A 23,074-nucleotide genomic window follows, 5' to 3' on the forward strand; every position below is an offset into this window, starting at 1 on the left:
GTGTCCTTTCCGGACGATCCAAATGGTTGACTGTGTGTCGGTCTTCCAGAAGAGGGATTTCGACGTGTGAACGAATAGAGTCAGAGACTCCGCTAAGAGACAATGTCACAGAGAGAAAAAAAGGGATGAGAAAATTGGCAATAATATGACATAGAAGGATGTTTTTTTTCTAATTAACTTATTGTATATTTTAATTGTGTTAATAGCGATTTACAGAAAATGGCTATCATCTTGAGTAAACAAAACAGATGAGAAATTCAATAGAAATTCAGCTAGCGCAATTTAGCTATTTTTGCAAAAAGATTGATTTGCAATTCAGACTTAATTATTCAGAGTCATTTATAATTTTAATGATATCAAACATGAAGATAATGCAGAAATGGAATTCATCTAAATTATTAATGATATCAAACATGAAGACAATGCAGAAATGGCATTTATCCAAATTATGGATATAATTGTCCAAATGTATGGATATTATTAGCCAGAATAGGTAAATTGTAGCTGGCAAGTTTAGATAAAATAATTAATTTAGGATAGGCATGATTTCCCCAGGATGAAATAAGCATGAAATGTCTTCAGTGCACGGAAGATATTTTATTGTTTTGCCCTGAACAGGTGAAATATGCTTTAGCGTGAGTCATATTAATGACTATTAGAATATCATGGATTGCATTAGAATCAAACAATTGATGTCAACCAAATGGAGTTAATTTTTTTTTTTTTTGAGAATGATTAGTGCTGATAGGGCAGCAAAGGGAGGTGAGATGCCAAGAATCCCAGACTTGGGATGGCGGTCGTCACCAGTGATAAAAATTGCAGACCACTGATGTCTGATGAGTGTGAGCGTGAAGAGTTCTCTTTTTGTGTTTTTGATTGGCCAACCACCAAGATATAATCAATCAATCAAACATCAAGGTGGAAAGGGATTTAGAAACTTATCGATTTCTGAAAACGCCAATAAGCTCTTTTCTTCTTTTTAGGGATGGTGATGACAAATTATGGAAAATCGTTTAGTCCAATTACATTTTTGATGAAAAAGCATTAGGAGTACTCTAGAGCAGTGTTTCCCAACCACTGTGCCGCGGCACACTGGTGTGCCGTGAGCAATGGTCAGGTGTGCCGTGGGAAATTGCAAGAAGTCATACAATGTGATATTGAGAGAGAAAAATTTATATGAATATAAGGAGATTATAAAGGAACTATTACAAGAATCAAATCAAAATATGATGGACGTTAAATTGTAGATTATACTATTATTTGATTCAAGTTGTCAAACAGTAATTTGTTTGCTCTTTCTCTAAGTCGAAACGGAAGTTGTCTGGTTTCTAGGACATCAACTTTTGCCGACGTAAAGTCTGTGTGAGAACAATTTTTTTTTGCGGAATATTAGGAGATTTAAGTAATATTTAGAGAAAAATCATAAAATGATGCGATCAATAACTTTACTTGGTTATTTGCATCACTCATACCGGAAGTTGTTCAGGGTCCACAGGCCAAATTTCCGTGACATTAGGTCATTGTGAAAAATTTGATTTTGGAATAATTTTGGATGCGATTTCTGCTGATAAAACTTCGATGAGAATAACTATTTTAAATATAGGCGACAAAGATTTTCAGATGGTGGTGTCCCTTGAGATTTTTTTCAATGCAAAAAGTGTGCCTCGGCTCAAAAAAGGTTGGGATACACTGCTCTAGAGGAGTAGAGGAACAAATCTGCTATGCGAAATGCGGAATTTAAGAGCACTGGGATGGAAATCCCCTCCCCCTGGAATTATATTTGTCATAAAAATGAATTATTAAAGTTTAGCCTTGAGGGAGTTTCTGTACGGACATTTGATTGTGTTTCAAATATAAAATAAAAGGGGAAATATCAAGATTTGATTTTATTTTTTTTATACATTTGCTTGCATTGAACAATACACTTTGCTTAACTATTTAACTTGCTTTGTTCACCCTTATTAGTATCATACTTACTTGCAACTAAGTAGTAAATGCTTTGCTCCTGATATCCTTAGTTAGTCTAAATAAAGAGGAGCCAGAATGGACTTGACTCCTAAAGTTTGCCTAGTGCTAATAAACATTACACCTGGAAGTCTAAACAAAGAGGATCGATCCAGGAGACGGATGATGGAGGGAGGTGAGGCGAGCGCCGAACTCCAGCCTGTGACGTGCCGAGCCACCATCTCAGAACGACGAGGGATGACTTTCTTGACCTGGGGTGCCTCCAGTGGATATTGTGCTAATCATCGGTGGATGATCGAAGAAAAGGGACCGGGGGACCCCTAACAGCAATATTTGTACAAGAAAAGTGCCTCTTGAATCGGACAATGAGGACTTGGGCTAACGCTCCAATAATCTGTTATATTTGATTATATAAATCAAGCGGAGAAGAACTTTTTTCACCGTGAATACAGAATTTAAAGTATTTTTAAATAAATAATTTATAAATGATATTTATATATTAATACACAATAGTCTTCAAATCCCTGTGATTGTAGCTGTCTATTAAAAATCACCTTCCAAATTTTGTCAGACCTGTAAATTCTGAGGTAAATATAAAATTATATAAACTCATAAACAAATCACTTGATCTTTGATGAATTCTTCACGCCTTATTCCTTTATCTAATGATACTGTTATTTTAATGACGCAAGAATCTTTCATGTGGTCACTAAACAGTTTCAATGCAACTATGTATAGTGCTCTGTTCTTCACTGAAGAATCCAAAATAAGTAATCTGGAATGGATAATGGATTGCTAAAATTTATAACGAGAAATAAAGACTATATAGAAGTTGTTTAAGGCGCAAACAACTTTTAAACCAGTAGATGGGGGTAACGAGCTCAAACGCATCATTTGGCAACCACTGCAGAACGCCAGAAGGAGAAAGTAAGGTAAAAGTACCCCGAAAAACGCCAAAGACGGGAGCGAACTGAACATCTCTTTGAACCGTATATACTCGCGGTCTGAAGTCACAATTTTGAAAAAGTAGCCGTACTCCTGCTGCTACTGCAATCGCTCTGATGTGTCAGGTGACTGAAACCTATCATGATGACATGAAGCAGGATGAGCTTCCAAGGTATTTTGTGGCATTGTTCTGTTTTCTCCATTTCAAAACGGTATGAAACCACTACGTCAGTGTTTCCCAACCAGTGTGCCGTGAACGATGCTCAGGTGTGCCGCGGGAAATTATCAAATCATACATCGTACCATTCCAAGAGAGAAATCCCAATATTAATAGATAAAAATCGAGCTATTACGAGGTTACAATTGAAAAAAAATGAAATATATTGTCCTATAACAAGATTCAAATCGTGATATTATGAGATTAAAGTCATTTTGTTGCTTATTTTTGTTTAAAGTAAACCGGAAGATCTTTGGTGTTCCGGGCTTCAACTTTTGTCGACGATTAGTCTGCGTGAGCACAACACGGCCTTTCTCGCAATGCTAGGTGCTTGAAGTAATATTGGTAGGAAAACAAGTCGTAATATTACGAGATTTAAGTCATTTTCCTGTTTTTATGTTCGATGAACCAGAAGCTGTTTGCTTTTAGGGGCATCAACTTTTGATGACGTGAATATCTCTTTGAGAACATTACTTTTTGCGTAATATTGGAAGGAAAAAGTCAAAAATTAAAATACCGTTAAAAACGTTGCATTAATTATTTTAACATCAGTCGAAATGAGGGCTGTTCGGGATCGGCAATCATCAACTTTGATGGCGTGATATCAGTGTGAAAAAATATATTATGGAATAATTTTTGGGGTGTTAATGTACTTCCTGTTAATTAAACGAGTTTATAATGTTAATATTGGTGACATGCCGTATTTACACGCATATAAGGTGCTCCCTTATTGTTGAATTTTACAATTTCTCACGTATAAGCCACCGCCGATTCCCAATTTCACCTCCATATTAATTGTTTTAATAGGGAGTACAAATGTGTTACTTTGAAGGCCAAATCTTAAGAAAAATCCTCACACGATTTATTTCCGAGATACTGTATGAATCAAAAGCACAGTATTAGGGTCAATATCAGAAGGAAGTTATATGCCTCTCCTTGTAAATGCAAAATATCAAATTATTCAATTTGTAAAAAGAAATAAATCTATCTTGATGAGAACCTGGTGCTTTCTAATTACAGATATGATAATTTTCTTACCAGATGTTTAAGATTTAGTGGCAGCCATGTTGCTCTAATGTCAAAATATCTCATTTCTTTCGATGGTTCATATGACTCCAATAGTTGTCACTTTCGAATAAGAAATAGAATGGAAAAAAAATCACAGTGGAATTTTGATTTATTTCAAAATCAAGGCTACTCGTGCCTGGCCAGTAAGAGCACGTTTAACTAGGTTTAGACAGCAGCGCCCCAGGTAAGTTGGCCGTGCCCCAACCTAGGTAAGATAGCCGTGCCCCGAGCGAGCAGTGACGGGACCGTGCGTTTTTTTTCACGTTTTACGCATGATGCGTATATTTTTTTTCTTTAATTTCATTCATAGACGTCAATATAAATTTTGTTTAGCGTTTTATTTGTTTAACTTTACTGTATTTATAAAAAAATGACCGGATCGGCTGTATTGTCTTTCGTCATGACGTCACTGCTCCATTGTGTCACGACGTCATCCTGTCATGGCATCGTCAACTGGTAGTTTTGTGCATGTAATGTTTTTTTGCCCAAATAAGACGTACCCTCAATTCAGTCATCCTTTTTGTTGTCCAACAAAAGCGGCCTATATGCGAGTGAATACGGCAGTTTGGAATTAGAAGATTTTTAGCTAGTGCTGTGGCTTGAGATTTTTTCAGATCAAAACGAGTGCTGCAGCTCCAAAAAGGTTGGGAAACACTGCTCTACATAAATGTAATCTCGGCAAATCAATGCGATGTCTTGAGTCAAATTAGGCTAAGGTAAGTTAAAAATGACTAATTTGCCTGTAATATGTCTTATGATTGCTGCTTAACTCCACAGTGAGTCGAAGAAATGTGTCAAATGCAAGGAGGTGATTGCCGTGGTGGCAATAAAGGCAGGTGACAAATACTGCAGGTAAGACACGACACGTCACATTTCCACATAGTTATTGAATAACAACAGACGGATAAATAAATAATCAATAAATAAGTAGTCCAAGTGAAGTCAGCAAAGCGGTGCTGAGCGTTCGGGCAGATGAGGGGTGGTGATCCAGCTTCACTTTCTGTGGTCAGTTGATCAGAAAGTCTTAATCCAGGTCTTAGACCCAGGTTGGCCAATTTAGGGATAACGGTTAGTTTACGAGGTCATAATCAGTGCTCTTTCTAAACTTGCATCTAATATGTATGTAATATGATTAAAAACAGTTTTGTTCTAACAATGTTTAGTTCCCCTGCAAAAAGTACCACCTAGATTTTGAAAACCTGGTTAATATAGTGGAACAAGTATTTAGTCAACCACTAATTGTGAAAGTTCTCCTACTTGAAAACATTAGCGAGGCCTGTAATTGTCAACATGGACAGAATGTGGAAAAAAAAACCTGAAAATCAGTTTGATTTTTAAAGAATATATTTCAAAATTAGTGTGGAAAATAAGTATCTGCTCAACTACAAACAAACAAGATTTCTGGGTGTCAAAGAGGTTTAAATTCTTCTAAGGAGGTCTAACAAGGTCTCCACTCGTTACCTGTATTAATAGTATAGATTTTAACTCATTATCGGTATAAAAGATACCAGTCCACAATCCCAGTTTCTCACACTCAAACACCACTATGGCCAAGACCAAAGGGCTGTCAAAGGACACCAGAGACAGAATTGTAGACCTGCACCCGGCTGGGAAAACTGAATCTGCAATAGGTAAAACGCTTGGTGAAAAGAAATCAACTGTGGGAGAAATTATTAGAAAATGGAAAACTATAAGACCATTGATAATCTCCCTCGATCTGGGATCTGCAGAAGGTCCCCACCTTGTGGAAAACTTCCCGTGTGGTCCCAGTTCCAAAGACTGCAAACTCCAGGGAGCCAAACCACTTCAGGCCGGTAGCATTAACCTCTCACCTGATCAAGACATTGGAGAGAATCATCCTCAATCACCTCAGACTCCTGATGAATGCAGAGCTGGGCCCTCTGCAGTTTGCCTATCGTCCAGGCATTGGTGCGAAAGATGCTACAACCTACCTCAAATCAAAAGCCTTTATTGTCATCATACACAGCTGCGTATAACGAAAGTGGAGAAGAAGCGACGCTTCAGACCAATCATTTCGTCTATTATGGGGAAAGTGAGATCCCTACTCGATGTAGCATTTTGCAATAATATAGAAAATGTGATATTCAACACCCATGTTTTTCTAATACAATGCAGCTCTTCCAACCCACTCACAGTTTATGGAAACAGTCTTGTTAGTCATCTAATGACATTATGTTGCAAAGGTCCAATTTGAAGTCATTATAATGTAATGAATTGACCAGCTTTCAAGATTACACTTAATAGAGCTGTTGTGCTGCAATTCGCTTAGTTTTGTCTGACCTTTTCTTTCCTTTTTAATTTTGTTAGGGGCTGTTTTGAACTCTGCTTCCATCACAAATTCAGAGCCACATTGGGCAAAAATAGAGTCATTTTCCCTGGAGAAAAGGTATGGTGGATGGGACATTGTATACAGTCAGTTAAAACAGTATTTGAACACAATGCTATATTGGAAGTTCTCGCACTTAGATATCATGGATGAGTAAGAAAATTGAATTGTAGGTGCATATCCACTGTGATATAATGTAGAAATAACTTCAGAAATCACAATGTATGATTTTTTTTTCATGTGATAAAGCTGCAAATACGTATTTTAACATCTGTCTAAGAGCTAAACTTCTGAGCATTAAAGACCTGTTAGTCAGCCTTTAAAAATGTACCTCCATTCTATGTATTATCTTGAATAATATGAATCTGTGCGAGGTCGTTGGCTGTATAAAGACACCTGTCCACTTCATACAATCAGTAACATTTAACATGGCCAAGACCAAAGAGCTGTCAAAAATTACAAGAGACAAAATTGTACACCATAAGTCTGGAAACGGCTATAGAGAAATTGCCAAGCTGCTTGGTGTAAAGCAGGCGTCTCAAACTCATTTTACCTGGGGGCCCCTAGATGCACAGTCTGGGTGAGACTGGGCCGCATAAGGATTTCCACAAGAAAAGCGCTGATAAAACATTCCAACGTTATCAAATACACACGCACATACGCGCACATACGCGCACACACGCACATACACGCACACGCATATACACACACATAGTGTGTCTCAAAAAATGTACTCACTTTTAGAATGACCAGAAAACCTTTAGTGAGTACATTTTATTCTAAAAGTGAGTACATTTTTTGAAACACCCTGTATATATGCATGCTATTGGTAACAGGTACAATGTTCCACAAAATTCCTGAAATATTTAAACATGTTCAAACAATAATTTGGAAAATCTCAACAGGTCAGATTATAATTTTGTAATTTTGCAATAAAATGTTCAAACTAAAAAAATCAAGACGCTGGGCTTTTGTTTTACTTCTACTAGTATGGCCTTCTCATTTATCTACTTTTAGGTGCTTTTGGCTGTATCTGGAGGTCCTTCTTCTTCTTCAATGCTCAGACAAGTCCAAGAGGTGTACCTGCCATGCGATCACCATGAATTACTGAGTAGACACAGTACACTTTGTTAACCTTTTCCTCGACATCTTTTATGAAGTATCTTTCCCACTCCTCTTCCAGGGTTTGAGTCCGAATGCTCACAAGAAATTGAGATTCATGCCAGGAATTATCTACATTGATGGTAAAATACAGACTTGAACACCTGAACACACTCATGCTTGGTTGAAGAAATCAGTTTGAATGTATATCTTCACAGAGGGTGGTGCTTTGGATCAGTCTCTGCACGAGAGACAGCAAACAGTGACAAAGCTGGAAGATATTTTTAAGGCCTCGGGATTTCCCTATTACATTGTTCCTTTAGAACAGGTTAGTTTAGATAGTTATCTGTTCTAAATCTAAAATTAGGCAGTTTTGCATGCCCAGTGCCATACAGTCATACCTTGAGATATGATGTTAGTACCCAGAGCCAGTAAGTGATTTACTTGTATCTCAAATCAACTTTTCCCATAGAAATGAACAAAAAAAATTAATTCGTTCCCACCCTCTGAAAAAACACAAAAAACTGAATATTACAATGGAAAAACAATTTTATTGGTTCTAATTCACCATCTACTAACAGCAACATCTTTTGCACAGCAACACGCATGTAACATAGATTTAACTTAAATGAAATTAGATTAAGATACAGACACACTTAAAAATCAGTTTTAATCTTACCTTACGCAAATTAATTCAAATTTTGTTTTCATTTTTTTTTTAAACTTTTCTTCTTCCGGCTAGGCTCTTTTTGCCTCGTTTCCACCTTCACTTTTAGCCGGAATTTCTTTGGAACCTATCTAGGGTTGTTTGCTTTTGTCTCTCCTTCAAAATATTATGAAAATGACTCACACAAAAATCCTCACAATAGGATAACGCACAACTACTTGCCAACTTGTTCGTGTGCTCCTCTCATATTGGCGAGCCAGCTCCGTCACTCACGCGTGTACCTTTCGTGTTTTTCGTGCTTAATATCGATTGTCATCATACGACTTTTCGTCACACTATCTTTCATTGCACCTGCTTTCTTTGGACCCTTTGTTTTTCTCTGATTGTCCACTAACTAACGTAAAGAAACACGAAAAAAATGCTCCCCCCAGTGCTTGTAGATATCTTTACATGAGGGAGATGTGGCAAGAAAGTGTGCTGAAATCATAAGCATTCCTTGTGGTTACTGAATTTTCGCTTCTTCCTTCGTTTTTTTTATGTAACACACGGCAAATTCATTAATTATGCATTAGATGACGCAGGATGTTTAAAAGGCATTTTCAACACCAATTCAAAATCCATCCAATGCTGGAAAAGCCTCGGCGTAGTCCTCTGCACGATGGGAAGTATATGTAATGCAATCCAAAGAAAAAGCACGATGCTCTTTGTATTATTGGCTTGTCATTCTTCTCCGGTGAAATTTCACTTCTGCGTGGAGTGCAACTCATTTTGGCGCCAAAGATGTGCCCTGATTTCTGCCATTTTTCATCTCCCGTCTTCCGCTTGTGAGTGTCAGCCTGAATTTTGACATTTTTATGAACTTTTTTTATACTTAAGATAAAAAATAATGCAATGTACCAAAGCCTCAAAAGTTGAATCCGCCAAGTGGTGAAGGATCACAGTATTGTATTTCCTCTAAAAAGCCACTGAATACCAATATATTGTAATAACAGTGGGCCAGAAACCCAGATTTTTAATGACTTCTTTACAGGATGCTGCTTCAGGTGGTACAAAGTATGAAAGTCCCCTTGTCCCTCCTTATTGATGGTCCTATGTAGAGATGAACCGGATCTGATCCAAAATCGAGCACTCATGTCATTTTCACAGGCTTGGAATTGGGTGAAAAAATCGGGTTACTTAAATTACTTAAGCAAAAGTAGGCAGGTGCATAAATTTGGGCACCCTTGTTATATTGATTTGAATGTCTTAAGCAGTAATTATTGGAAATCTGTTTGATTAGCTCATTGACCCTTGACTTATATACACAGGCAAAGCCAATCATGAGAAAGGGTATTTAAGGTGTCTAGTTGCAAGTTGTTCTCCTTTTTGCAGCTTCTCTGAAGAGTGGCAACATTGGAACCTCAAACAACTGTCAAATGACCTGAAAACAAAGATTGTTTAAGGATTGTTTATGGAAAGGATACAAAAAACTAGCTCATTTCCAATGGCAGTTTCCACTGTGAGAGACAGTGAGGAAATGAAAGACCACAGGTCTAGCTAGGTAAGGCCTGGAGTGGCAGGCCAAGAAAAATCTCAGATATGCAAAGGCGTAGAATGGTGAGAACAGTCAAACTCAAAGCACAGTCCAGCTCCATAGACCTACTGTAGGAGCTTGCTGCAGATGGTGCTATTGTGCATCATGCATCTATTCAGCAGGCTTTGGGCAAGGAAATGCTGTATGGAAGCGTAATGCGGCAGAAGCCTTTTCTACGCGCATGCCTCAGCCACCAGACTGTCCATGCTCAGAAACCATCAAATCTGTCTGAACTGGAGATGTTTGGTAAAGAAAAAAAATACCATCAACCAGAATCCTGCTCCCGGCATTGAAAGCTGTTGGAGGTTATTTCTGCCAAACTACTAAATATTAATGTATTTTTTCTCTTGAGGTGCCTAAGTTTATGCATCTGCCTGCTTTTGCTTGTGTAATTATTGCACACTTTCTGTAAATCCCATAAATACCTGCAGACCTCACTGGTGTCAGTTAAGGTCAATGTTCATGACTCTACTACAGTGGTCTCGAACCGGTTCCACATAGGGCCGCAGTGGGTCCTGTTTTTTGTTCCAACCAATCCAGTGCCGACATTTTAACCAATCAGGTGTCTTTAAAATAAGTAGCACCTGACTCTAATTAAATGATTGCACTTGCAAAATGTATCCTTGTTGAGTTGGAATGAAAACCTGCACCCACTGTGGCCCTTTGAGGACCGGTTTGAGACCACTGCTCTACTATAAGAATATCACTGACCAAAGCTGGCATCCATGGCATAGTTCCAATACAAAGGTTCATTATACTTTTGCCAAAAAACAAACTTAATTATCCTCCACACTTTTGGGAAAAAAAACCTATGGACTCATGATTCAAAAGTTTAACTTATTGGAAGGTGTGCAACCCGTGGCCTGGGAAAGGACCCCCTGCACTCCGGAATCAGAAGCATCTGCTTTTACTATATACGTCAAATAGTAAAAACTAAAATGTTGAGCGCATTCGTTTTTTGGCTTTTTTTTTTTTAAGACGGTGCCGGTCAAGCGGCAGCTGGTTGCGGTTGTTCCATCCACTCTTGCCCGTAGTATGTTTTAGCTGATTTCCCATCTTTTTTAATTGCATTTTATTATTTCTTAATGTAATGTAATGACGGTGAGCCCTGAATTAGTGTCCTCACCATCATTCTGGGTGGATTGGCTAAAGTACTATTGTATTGCAGAATTCACCGCGCATTACTACGGGGGAAATGGAGTCGGCGGCTGCTTACCGTAGTTGAGAGTCCTGTTGCGACTCAATATTGATCTATATATACAGTGGGGAAAATTAGTATTTAGCCAACCACCATGTGTGCAAGTTGTCCTACTTGAAAAGACGAGTGAGGCCTTTAAATGCGAACATGGGTAATCCTCAAACATGCGAGACAGAATGTGAAAAAAACTGAAAATTACATTGTTTGATTTTTTTAAAGAATATATTTGCAAATCATGGTGGAAAATAAGTATTTGGTCAAGACCAAAGGTTCATATCAATACTTTATCTACCCTTTGCTGGCAATAACAGAGGCCAAACGTTTTATGTAACTCTTTACAACCTTTTCACAGACGGTTGCTGGTATTTTGGCCCATTCCTCCATGCAGATCTCCTCTAGGGTTACCATTGCTCTTGCTTCCTTTTTGGTGATATTGCCGCATGATGGTGTGGCTGTCAGTGATCCAGAATGAATCCAAAGAGCTGGGAGAAAGCATAAAATCAATCCACCTGTCAAACCGCACACAACTCACACAGATATTGATTCATACAAAGGACAAAATCCACCCAGAAAATGCAAATCTTTAAGCAAAATTCTATGGAAGTAATGCAATAAATCATGTTTCATCACTACAGAAAAAAAATGTGTGTGAAAGAGACTATCGAGAAAAACTAAAGCATGGGTGTCAAAACTCTTCCACAAATGGCCGCAGTCAGGTTTTTGTTCCAACTGATCCAACACTGACAGTTAAACCAATTCAGTTGAAACCAACTGCATCTTGTGGCAATCTACTGATTTCACTTTGAAGACACCAGATTGGTGAAAATGTATCATTTTCCCTAGTTCGAATGAAGTCCTGTACCCACTGCGGCCCTTGAGGACCTGTTTGGACACCCATGAACCCAAAAAAAGGAACAAGCAATAGGAACACAACAAGTCAGCCATCATCCCAATGACTGGAAAAAGGCCACAACCATCCACACAGGAAAACAAACATTATCATTGGATTAGTGAGGCCATCCCAATCAGGAAGCTGGGACGATGGAGCTTTCATACTCTCTACCACCTGGAGCTGTATATGCACAGCTGATGGCGTGACTTGGCTATCAATTTTGACAGATAAGTCACACCTTCCTGGAACATCAGCTGAAAGTCACACCTACACCAGTGACAGTCTGGAGAAAGCGGAATACGCCAAAATATGTTAAGAAAATGACTATCATAACTATTATACAAACCCCAGCTACAATGAGTACAACAACTGCACAATCAAGCTTGTCAAAAGCAGAGCCTTATTACTACTACAATAGAAAGATTTAAAACTATAGCCTTGGGTGGTTAGACCCTTCCTATTCCCTCTTCCTATTGCAACAAAGAAATTTCCCGATTACGGGATGAATAAAGTTATCCAATCCAATCCAATGTCAGGTAATAAAATGACAAAAAAAAATTATATGAAAATTAACAAACCCAATTTAGCTGTTTTTTGACATTCACCGTATGCTGGCTTTGATTAGAATTTTACACAATTAATTTGCAGCCTCGAAATATCAGGTAATTTATTTGTTACAGCCAGTTAATTATATCTGTGTGTTGCTGGCAGCATTGTGATTTTCCAGTTCACATAATACTGGGCTGTTAGTCCCGAACTGATTCATTATCTGTCTCTCACCTTGTAGGTTCTTGACCTCCCAAGTTCAGTTATCACGATGTCTCCCTCCTCCCAGCAAAAAGCAAGTTCCTACAAAGCATCTCTGGATGACTTCATCCGAAAAGATACCTGTAGTCAGTTAACACCTGAGCAGAAGAATTACACATCATTCCACCTTGTCCAAGAATTGCAGACTCAACAACTACGGCAGCTCATTAACTGTTTTAAAACACTGACCGCCAAAGAAGACATTTTGAGTAATTTGAGGTAATTGATTTTATATTCATTCTATGTAATTATGGTCTTAAATTGTCATAAATTGACTGTAATGTCATTCTGGATATTCAATTTCTGTACAGTATATTTAATGTTGATGGGAATACATTATGAGGCACCCAAAATGCACTCATTCTTCCCATAACGGTGATTTGAAACAGAATAATCACGTGACAGCTAAACCCAGCTGTCCCAGATTCAATTGTACAAAGACCATTACCCCGATAAGCGGTGTTTCAGCCACAATCAGCACACTGTCTACAGTAAAACTACAATTTTTGACCTCCAAGTGCGAGATTGAATGACATGCATATACCGACCGATGTTGTAGTCCACACATCACCCCAATCATCGTTGTGCTGAAAATGTGATATTTTTTTAAGATGGTTATCCAGAAGCAGAGAAGGTTACAATTTAAATTTCTCAACATTTTGTAAACCACCTCTGAGAACCGAGCAATATAACAACAATTGTTATCACGGTGAAAAAAATCAGTCTATTTATAACCATCACATCTTTTTTCTTTCAATTGAAACATCCCACTTCTGTGAATACGTAGAAATTTTCCTTTCCTTCTTATTCAAATATGAAAGTTTGAGTTAGATATTTTTAATAAGGGAGAGCACATATTAATGAAAACATACAGTCGTACCTCTACTTACAAAATTAAATTATTGTTGCACTAAAATATACAACTAACATCTATAGGAAGAAAAACATGTTTTGATTTGTTTATTTTTAAGACAACATCTTCTAGTGCACACAGCACGTTGTGAAGGCTACAATAAATTGATGTTGGGAGACAACTGCACCAGACTAGCTGCTAAACTTCTTGTTAGTGTATCACTGGGAAGAGGAGCACAGGTTTCTCAAGATACAGTAAGTGTATTTTTTACCTAGTAATTTATTTAGTGATCGACAGTAACAAATTACTGGCTGTGTCTTTTTTGACAGAACATTTCAGACTCTCGCTATGGTGACATTATATCAGTGAGGCCTATGAGGGATTACTCTGCAAAAGAAATAGCCTTCTATAACCACATTTTCAATGTGCCTTCTGTTTTTTCACCAAACCTGAACACTAAGGTAAGTAAGGCCTACCATTGATAAATCCATTCTGAGGTTTCAGATTTTCCGTGGAATTGAATTGAATTGTTTTTTTTATTGTGAATATACAAATAATCATTCACTTCACTGTGGCAGTGTCAAATATTGTAGTGTACACTATGGTCAAAGTGTAGCTCAAGTCAACATTTTTTTTCACAGACAAAATTGAATGGATACAGTGGTACCTCTACATACGAGTAGCTCTACTTACGAGATGCTCGAAATACGAGGAAAATTTCGAGCAAATAATTCGCTCTAGATACGAAAAAAATTTGAGATGTGAGAAAGCCAGGTAGCCATGACTTGAGAGGTTGTATATCATTGTAGCGCATCTCTTTCGTTCATGGCATATCTACGAGCACTGAACGGTTTCTTTCACCTACACGTGGACCAGAAAACGCACAACGCGCATGCACGGGGAAAAATAGGGCTTTCTGGGTAATGAAGTATACTCGTGCACAACAGCGATAGCCAATGGCTACCATTCTCAGAATAAAACTTCATTACCCACAATCAACACGTGGGTAGGCTCAGCTGTTGCATTTCCTGCTTTTCCTTCCTTAGCCTGCTAGATCCCGCGATCGCCCATTCAAGACTACTTCTCGTTGGCAAGTGGTCATACGTTATCCTATAGTGAGGACATTTGTGTGCATTATTTTCGGAACATTTTGAAGGGAATACAACAGCAAACTGCCCATCGATTGCGAACGTGAGGGCTTAGGTTTGCAAACAGTTAACCCGCGGAACAAAGTTAAAAAAAAAAATGACTTCAGTTTTGTGTTACATTAAACGGTACTCGGACGTTTCATTTTATTGATAGACAGCAGCCGATGTGTTAAATGACTGCTCCTGTTGATGAAAAAATGAAAAAAAAAATGAAAATCAGACATAGGCATTGTCGTCATCATTGACTTGACAAAAAGCCTAGTAGTCATCATACCCTCAGCAGCGTATGACGAAATTGTATAGTGCTTCTCCACAAGTTCGTCTTCCCAGGCCAGACACATTTATGACATTTATTTATGACATATTCATACTTGTTAGTTGTTAGCTCTCCGCCTTGAGCGCCATTTTCCGGCGACTACAAGTTGCCTCACCGATGCCAACAAGAATAAGATGGATCACTTACCTCTGTCTTTATACTTACCCTCCCTCAGTCATCCTGTGGAAGGTAGATCTGCACCAAACGACCTTCCTGTTACTTCAATTCGACTTGACTTAATTTCATAGTAGGGATACGTGTTGCTGCAGGTTCAGAGACCTGATGGCTGTTGGGAAGAAGCTGTCCTTGAGCCTGTTTGTCCGTGCTTTGTAGGACCTGTAGCGTCTGCCAGATGGAAGCAACTGGAATAGGCCGTGTCCAGGGTGGTATGGGTCTCCAACAATGGACCCGGCTCTTCTGAGGTATCGGGGGTTGGCAATGTCTTCTAGCGATGGCAGAGAACAGCCGACGATCTTCTGGGCAGTGTTTATCACCCTCTGTATGGCTTTTTTGTCTGCTGCCGTGCTTCCGGTATACCACACTGTAATGCCGTAAGTCAGGATGCTCTCCACAGTGGCTTGATATTTTGATTTCAGATATTAAACTCTATCTCTCATGATTATAATTTTGAGAGCTGGTTACAACAATAAACTGTCATAATTTGACACTGAGTGAACCTGTTCTACCGAACGCCGGTTCGACCGAACGTCCGGTCACGACATTAAACGTATGTTTGCGTGTCTATATATTAATCCAAGTTAATTTAAATTAGTTTGTTCGGTTACGAGTGCGTTGCCGTGGATAAAGACCCCCCCCCCAACCCCGTCTGCCTCTATGTCCGTCTGTATCCTCCACCAAATTCGTCCAATTTTATATATATTAAATACATTTTATTATTATTAAACCACTAATTATGTTACTTTGTTAATTGATGGTGAAATATTCGTTTTTCCAATTCAATATCCTTATTAAATCGACATACGAGCTCAGTCCCGGAACAAATTAAGATCGTATGTAGAGGTACCACTGTATATAGAGTAGAGCTGACAAAACACATTAATGATAGTTGATCTAATCTAAGATTATTCATATTCTCTTTTGTATGTTTATTTTACGTATTTCAACAACCCATGAAAAAAATCTCCAGTTTAATGGAGGCTAACTAGTTATGCAAAATAAGATAAAACTTCATGTAACTGTGTCAAATAGATTAAAGAAAAGGCCAGCATTCAGCATCTGACAGAAACCTTTATCAATAAACTGCAAGTAGATTTCCCATGTACTGTGAGCACCGTCTACAGGTTAGTATGGCATTTTTTTGTAAGTGGAACAATATTCGAGATTCAGTTACTATTACATTCTTTAGAGCGTTTTGGAATGATCAAATGTATTTGTGCATTCTCCAACTGTTAACCACATTGTGTCTTGAAGAACAAGTGAAAAGCTGCAAACAACTTGTATGAGTTCATCCTGTACAAACACCCGTGACAGATGTTTGCTCTGTATGTGTTCTTTGGATTCTTCACAAGGTGAGTGGTTGACGTTTTAATCTTTTGCAATTACCAAAGAAATTAAGTTTATGCTTGATGGAGTTTATGCTTGTACATGCCCCTAGAAGAGGTACATTAGTGAATTTATTGAGGTCACCGTAGCATTGAACAAACGGCAGGCAGGGTACTAAGGCTAAAATGTAAAACTTGAATTCTGTTAACAGAGATACAATATTTCTCAATGTACTGAAAGGCCCTTGTCTACTGATTTTATTTAACAATTAATTTAACATTAAACATGCTCTTGAAATACAATTATTACCAAAACAAAATAATACAATGCAATTTATCTCACTGGCAGAGAGGTGGGACAAGTTTGGTCACATATCGACATAACATGTAACCATTTTGCTTTCAACCCATTCACTCAGCTTGATTAAAATGCAATTTACTCATACGTATAATCTTTACAGTGGTACCTTGAGATACGAGCTTAATGTGTTCTGTGACTGAGCTCGTATGTCGATTTACTCTTATCTCAAATCAACGTTTCCCACAGAAATGAACTGAATACAAATTAATTCATTCCCACTTTCTGAAACAAATAACAGGATGTTATAATACAAAAAACATTTATATTGGTTGTAATTCAGGATCCACTGATTGTGACTGCTCATTTTAAATGCCACTGATGGTGATGGATTGCATGTCTAGAACGGTCAAAGGCAGCCAATGAGTTAACATCATCACATGAAATCTAAACCAAACTTTTTAAATCCAAAGAGATCTAAATACAAATCTTCAAACACTATTTTTTTCCTCTTTTCGGAATTAAGTTGTACTTTCTCATTTCTTCTTTCGGTATCAACGAAATTTCAGAAAATCTGCTTCGTTTTGCGTCCAAATTCCTTCATTTTTCTGGGCATCCGCACTATTCTGATCCGACATCCTTTGTGACTTTGTTGTTTGATTGTTACTGGCAGTGTACACAGTACTTCAATGTTTAGCCTCACACTACCAAGTGGCCAAGGTGCACACAACAAGACACTCACAAAAGCAAGATAGCATGGCCATAAATACTCTCCAATGATAAATTAGACATTTAAGCAACATTTATGCAAACATTATAATCGATACATATGACCTAACCAGATGATTGTGCAAATGCTACTGCCATATGAATTAACTTTTACCATTTCGTCCTTAGAAAATGCTTCAGCCTTAAAGGCTACCCAGATATCTAAATGCCTCTCACAGACCCAAACTGGAGTGGCAAACAGTGCTTTGTCTCCCATTCAAAATACAGGTCTGTAAACTTTCTCAGACTCTTCTGCAATAGTTGTTAAAAATTAAAACTGCCTTATCATTCACTGAGAAAAATTAGAGATATATAATATCTTCGGCTTATGCTCTTGTTTGTGTGCTACTCAATTTTTAAAGCTTCGCTTATGCTTCTTTCGCCCAAGTACATTGTACCACCAGGCTTCTGACACACTCTCCGCCAGTATCCTGGTAATGTGTGTGCAATCACCAAGAAATGCAACTCTAAAAGTTCCGAGGAGGACTTTAATACTTGGAGCAGAGAATAGTCCTGATGCTTGTTCTACTAAGGGAGAGAATGTGCACCTCCAAACCTGAGGCCATGGTCCTCAGTCAGAAAAAGGTGGCATTTCATATACGTGTCAGGGATAAGGTCCTTCCCCAAGTGGAAGAGTTTAAATGTCTCAGGCTCTTGTCCACAACTGAGTGAAGAATTGAGTGGAAAATTGACAGGTAAAATGGTGCAACCTCAGCAGCTGTAGATAACCAGAAAAATACACCCAGAGAACTATTTTTTAGATTGTGTTTTAGTAACCATATCTTTAAACCATGTTCTCGAACAGTGCTTCCCTCACACCGAAATAACTGAAGTCAAGTGCTACTCACGCAACGTCTGCATATTTACTCCTTTTGGCTTTAACATGACTTACCGTATTTTCTCGCATATAAGCCGTATTTGTAACTAAAAAAAGATGACTGAATCAAGGCTACGGCTTATGTGGACAAATTAGACTTAACATGCACGAAACTGCAAGGTGACAAAGACAAAACTGCTAGGTGACAAAGACGGAACACCACAATGCAAGACAATGCAGCCAATACGGTCTTTTACCATATTTTCTCGCATATAGGCCGCCCCTTAAAATTGCTGAATTTTACAATTTCTCATATACAAGCCGCCTTCTGATTCACAATTTTCACCTCCATATTTATGGTTTTAATAGCGAGTCCAAATGTGTTACTTTGAAAGGAATGTCAGGTTTGGAACCATATACATTCAATAACTTTGGATCAGAGGTAGCACACGCAGAGTCGGCTTGATGAGATTTTCAAAGACATCAGCTGAGGGAGGGGTCGGGAGGAGCCAGCGCTTGGAGATGAGTCCATCTCCTTGCCTGACCAGTTCCAATCCCTACCTACCTCCAACAGAGTAGCCCCTTTTATTAACAAAGGGTCATGTGACCTAGGTACAAACTTAAGGCGGGACGAAGTGACACGAAGAAATGGGCGTGTCTTAGTAAATGACGTGCCCCTAACTCATAGGTGTTATGAAGGAAACTTACCACTAGGCTCTGCAAAATTCTATCCTAGTGACTATACACTATACAGCATAAAAGTATAAAGAATACATTCTATACTTCACATTTCCCCCCTATAGTTACTTTGAAAGAATTTTCATGAAATACATAAATTTATATCCCTCCTATCCAGATTCTAGAATACAAATATCATCAGCATTATTTATCAAGGGGTATGGAAAACAATAAAATCACTTGTCAAGGCAGAGGCAAAAACTTGAGGTAATTTTAGGGTTATCCGAGAAAAATCCGTCTGCGTCCCTCTTTATGAGCGGACACAGTTTTTAAGTCAAAACAAGTACAATAACCCGAAGCACTCGACATACCGAAACTCGTCCCACTTTGAAAGAGTGGAAGAATCTCCATTATGATTTGCCACGCGGTTATACTGTATGTCATTGTAAGTTACCAGCATGTGCTAGATAGTATTTCGAATCATAACTTTCATACATAGAAAATACAGAACCGTAACAAAATGGCAAGTGAGGGAGTTATAAATTTAAACAGAATCGATAACCACGACCCGTGTTGGCCAAAGCTTCAGCTATAGCCCGAGTCATGTATTGGTTTCATCTGGGATGAAGATGCAGCAGTGTTTTCCCATCATGGCACACGCATCTCCATTGGCTCCATCCTCCTGCAACTCCATTTCCCTTAGGGCTTTTAAATCATCGGCTATACCCTGTAGGGCCAGGATCAGTTTGGTTAATCCACACTCATGTAACAGTTCAATGTCTTTACATAACTTTACCCACTCAGATTTGGCAAAGTTGCGACAGTATGATTTTCTGGGGGGGTGGACCACTTGTAGTCACGACGGAACACCACTACCCCAGATTGAATCATGTGGTTTGAATTGCACTGATTTTGGTCCCTTATCGCTTACTGTTATGTTCATTACCCTTAAAAGGAATGGATCTCATCTGCCTCACTGCAGATTTAAGTGCGACGTCTAGACCCAGTGAATTCAGGATGTCAGGATACCACACATCTTCTTCATAGTAGTTCTCCAGATTGTTCTTTTCATACCAATTCACTCTCCTCTGTGATAGGAGTATGTCACCATCTTGTTTTCCAACTCGAGTCTCTGTCGGCGGGGCTTTCAGACACGCCCAGGCAGTCACTGACAGTACAGTCACTGTGATGTGAGTGGCAACAGCTTTCACTGTGGCCTATATGTAGAGGTGCAAAGTCTATGGAAGCTCAAGGTTAAGTGAGGGGTACTTGTGGCAGGTGAGTAGACTGTGTGTAAAATACAGAAATAGCACTCGTTATTGACACTGCGGCTAAAAATATGCGCTTAATAGTCGTGAATATACGGTATATGTAAATTCTCTAATTCGTTCTACGGTCCTCACACAACTACCAACTGAACCCTTTAAAATTGGTCACAATTTTTTCAAATGTCCTAATTTTGCATGAAAGATGCGAGGCACACAAAAAAGAGAAGAATTATAAGGAAATGATTTATTATTATTAATAACAAGCAAACAAAATCTATCCCTCTTGAAGAATGATATTCGCACACGCATTTCTTTATGACCCGATGGCCTCAAAAAGTTGTCCACTCTGTAGTAGATTTTAGACTTTTACGTGTGCCTTGTGTGTGTGCGTGTGTGAAAACCGTGTTTCATTTCTACGCTTTTTTTTTATATCGCTTAATAAGGGGAGCATTTAGCCGAGGTGGACAGGGCATGTTTTGCAGACGTGCATTCCCCTTTGACACGTCTGCGTCATAAAGCTGTGCATGTCTTGGTAAATATTAGTCTATTATGTGTGCCCTATGTGAGTAAATATGTTCCGTGTGTAAATATATGCCGCGTTGCAATTACAAAAATGTTTAATTGCTTACTAAGGGGGAATGCAATCATTGATAAGGGGAGCATTTAACCAAGGTGGACATGGCATGATATGCGCACACGCATTTCCCTATAACCCGATGGTGTCAGGAAGCCGTCCATTTTGAAGTACATATTAAACTTTTACGTGTGCTGTGTGCATGTGTAAATATGTGCCGCGTTGCCTTTTTAAAGTTTTTTTTTATATCACTTAAGAGGAATTGCAATCATTAATAAGGGGAGCATGTAGGTAAGGTGACAAGGCATGTTATGTGCACACGCATTCCCCTTTGACCTGTCCGCTTCATAAAGCTGTGCATTTTGTAGTAAATTTTAGACTGTTTTAGTGAGGATAACGTGGTTCAGAAAACGAAAGGATGAAGGTGTGTCCTATGTGTATATGTAAATATGTACCACGTTGCATCTGTACGGGTTTCCTTGCTTAATAAGGGGAATTGCAATCATTAATCAGGGGAACATTTAGCCCAAGTTGAGAGGTATGTAGGAGAGAATCTTGAAACATGCATAGTGGTTGTTGTGAAACAGCCAATGAGAGCCCAGTAGAGTGTATGAAGGTTCTAAACTGACTATAAATGTATCCGCAATAATATTTTCAAAATAAAGTAACGGGTAAGGAAATGCAGTAACTTGGCTTTTTTTCGCATCTCGAGGCACTCATTAGCTTGTAAAAAGCTTTCGTAATCTGAAAACTTCATACCTAGAGGCATTCGTAAGGAGATGTATGACTGCAAGTGTGCCGTGAAAAAGTATTTGCCCTCTTCTTGATTTCATTTTTTTTACATATTTATCACACAGGTTTTAGAACATCAAACCAATTTTAGTAGGACACAGAGACAACCCAAGGAAATAGAACATGCCGTTTCTAAAAGATGAATTTATTTACCAAGGCAGAAAAAATTACACACCTGTCTGGCCTTCCATGAAAAAAAGTAATTGCCCCCTGAACCTAATATAGGGTTGTGTCACCTTCACCAGCATTAACTGAAATCAAGAATTTACGATAATTTGTGATGTTCTTCACAACTCTTTGGAGGAATCTGTGCAGAATTGTTTCTTTTCTTTAACATTCGAGGGTTTTCTAGCATGAACAGCCCGTTTCAGATCACATAGTTTCAATAGGATTTAAATCTGGACTTTGACTTCGACACTCCAAAACTTTAACTTTTTTTTTTAGCCATTCAGAGGTGGACCTGCTGATGTGCTTTGGATCGTGTCATGCTGCATACTCCAAGAGCGCTGGTTTGAGCTCACAAACTGAGGGCCGGAAGTCCTCCTCCAAAATTTGCTGGTAGACAGCAGAATTCACTCTTGGGGTTTGAGCTCACAAACTGAGGGCTGGAAGTTCTCCAAAATTAGCTGGTAGACAGCAGAATTCACTCTTGCATGAATTACAGCAAGTTGTCCTGGTCATGAGGTAGCAAAACATCCCCAGACCATCACACTGCCACCACTATGCTTCACTGTTTGTATAGTGTTAGGGTCGTACCTCGTGATACGACCGCTCGTCACACAACATGCTTGTCTTACGACGGAAATTTCGATCGAATAATTCGCCCGAGATGCGATCAAAATTTCGTGATGCAACCAAGCCAGGTGGCCATGGCACTCTTTTTGCATCTATTTATTGTATAAAATATATCTACGACCACTGGGCGAACTTTGCATGTGATTGGTTCATCAATAATTACCCTTCATTGTAATTATCAATAACTGCAGGCAGACATCTTATTCATTCCCTTGTCTTCAATAGTATCCTCCCGAACAGTATTTCGCGTACGGCTTAAAGGCATTTGGATTAAAACAATCACGCCTTCATTTGACCTAACAAACATATAACAATTACATAAAGAAGCCCGAAGTGCGTCACGATTGTTATGGAAGTGGCAGATATCCCGAGTCCTTGCTGCCTCCCGATCAACAGCCCTCAGAGCCCGATACTGGGTGAGATGTAGCATAAACAATCCTTGGATAAGATTGGCAGAGTTTTGCAAAGAAAAGGCGGCCGTTGAC

General features: G+C 38.7%; 1 protein-coding gene across 10 annotated transcripts in view; it reads left to right on the plus strand.

The window, feature by feature from the left end:
* Positions 1–2,663: 2,663 nt before the first annotated feature.
* The window catches only part of ctu2 (cytosolic thiouridylase subunit 2 homolog (S. pombe)), a 26,342-nt gene continuing 5,931 nt past the window's right edge, over positions 2,664–23,074 (plus strand). For 2 of the 10 annotated variants that reach the window (XM_077730067.1, XM_077730068.1), the window contains exons 1-12: positions 2,904–3,082; positions 4,973–5,047; positions 6,524–6,602; positions 7,560–7,619; positions 7,726–7,786; positions 7,862–7,971; positions 12,761–12,999; positions 13,752–13,887; positions 13,963–14,094; positions 16,307–16,398; positions 16,529–16,626; positions 17,795–17,893. In XM_077730067.1, coding sequence (XP_077586193.1) covers positions 3,027–3,082; positions 4,973–5,047; positions 6,524–6,602; positions 7,560–7,619; positions 7,726–7,786; positions 7,862–7,971; positions 12,761–12,999; positions 13,752–13,887; positions 13,963–14,094; positions 16,307–16,398; positions 16,529–16,626; positions 17,795–17,893 — 1,237 coding nt within the window. In that variant the 5' untranslated portion in view covers positions 2,904–3,026. The other 8 variants (XR_013328132.1, XM_077730070.1, XM_077730073.1 and 5 more) reach the window with 8 other exon arrangements.

This window comes from Stigmatopora nigra, chromosome 12 (assembly GCF_051989575.1).
Source record: "Stigmatopora nigra isolate UIUO_SnigA chromosome 12, RoL_Snig_1.1, whole genome shotgun sequence".
Lineage (NCBI taxonomy): Eukaryota > Metazoa > Chordata > Actinopteri > Syngnathiformes > Syngnathidae > Stigmatopora > Stigmatopora nigra.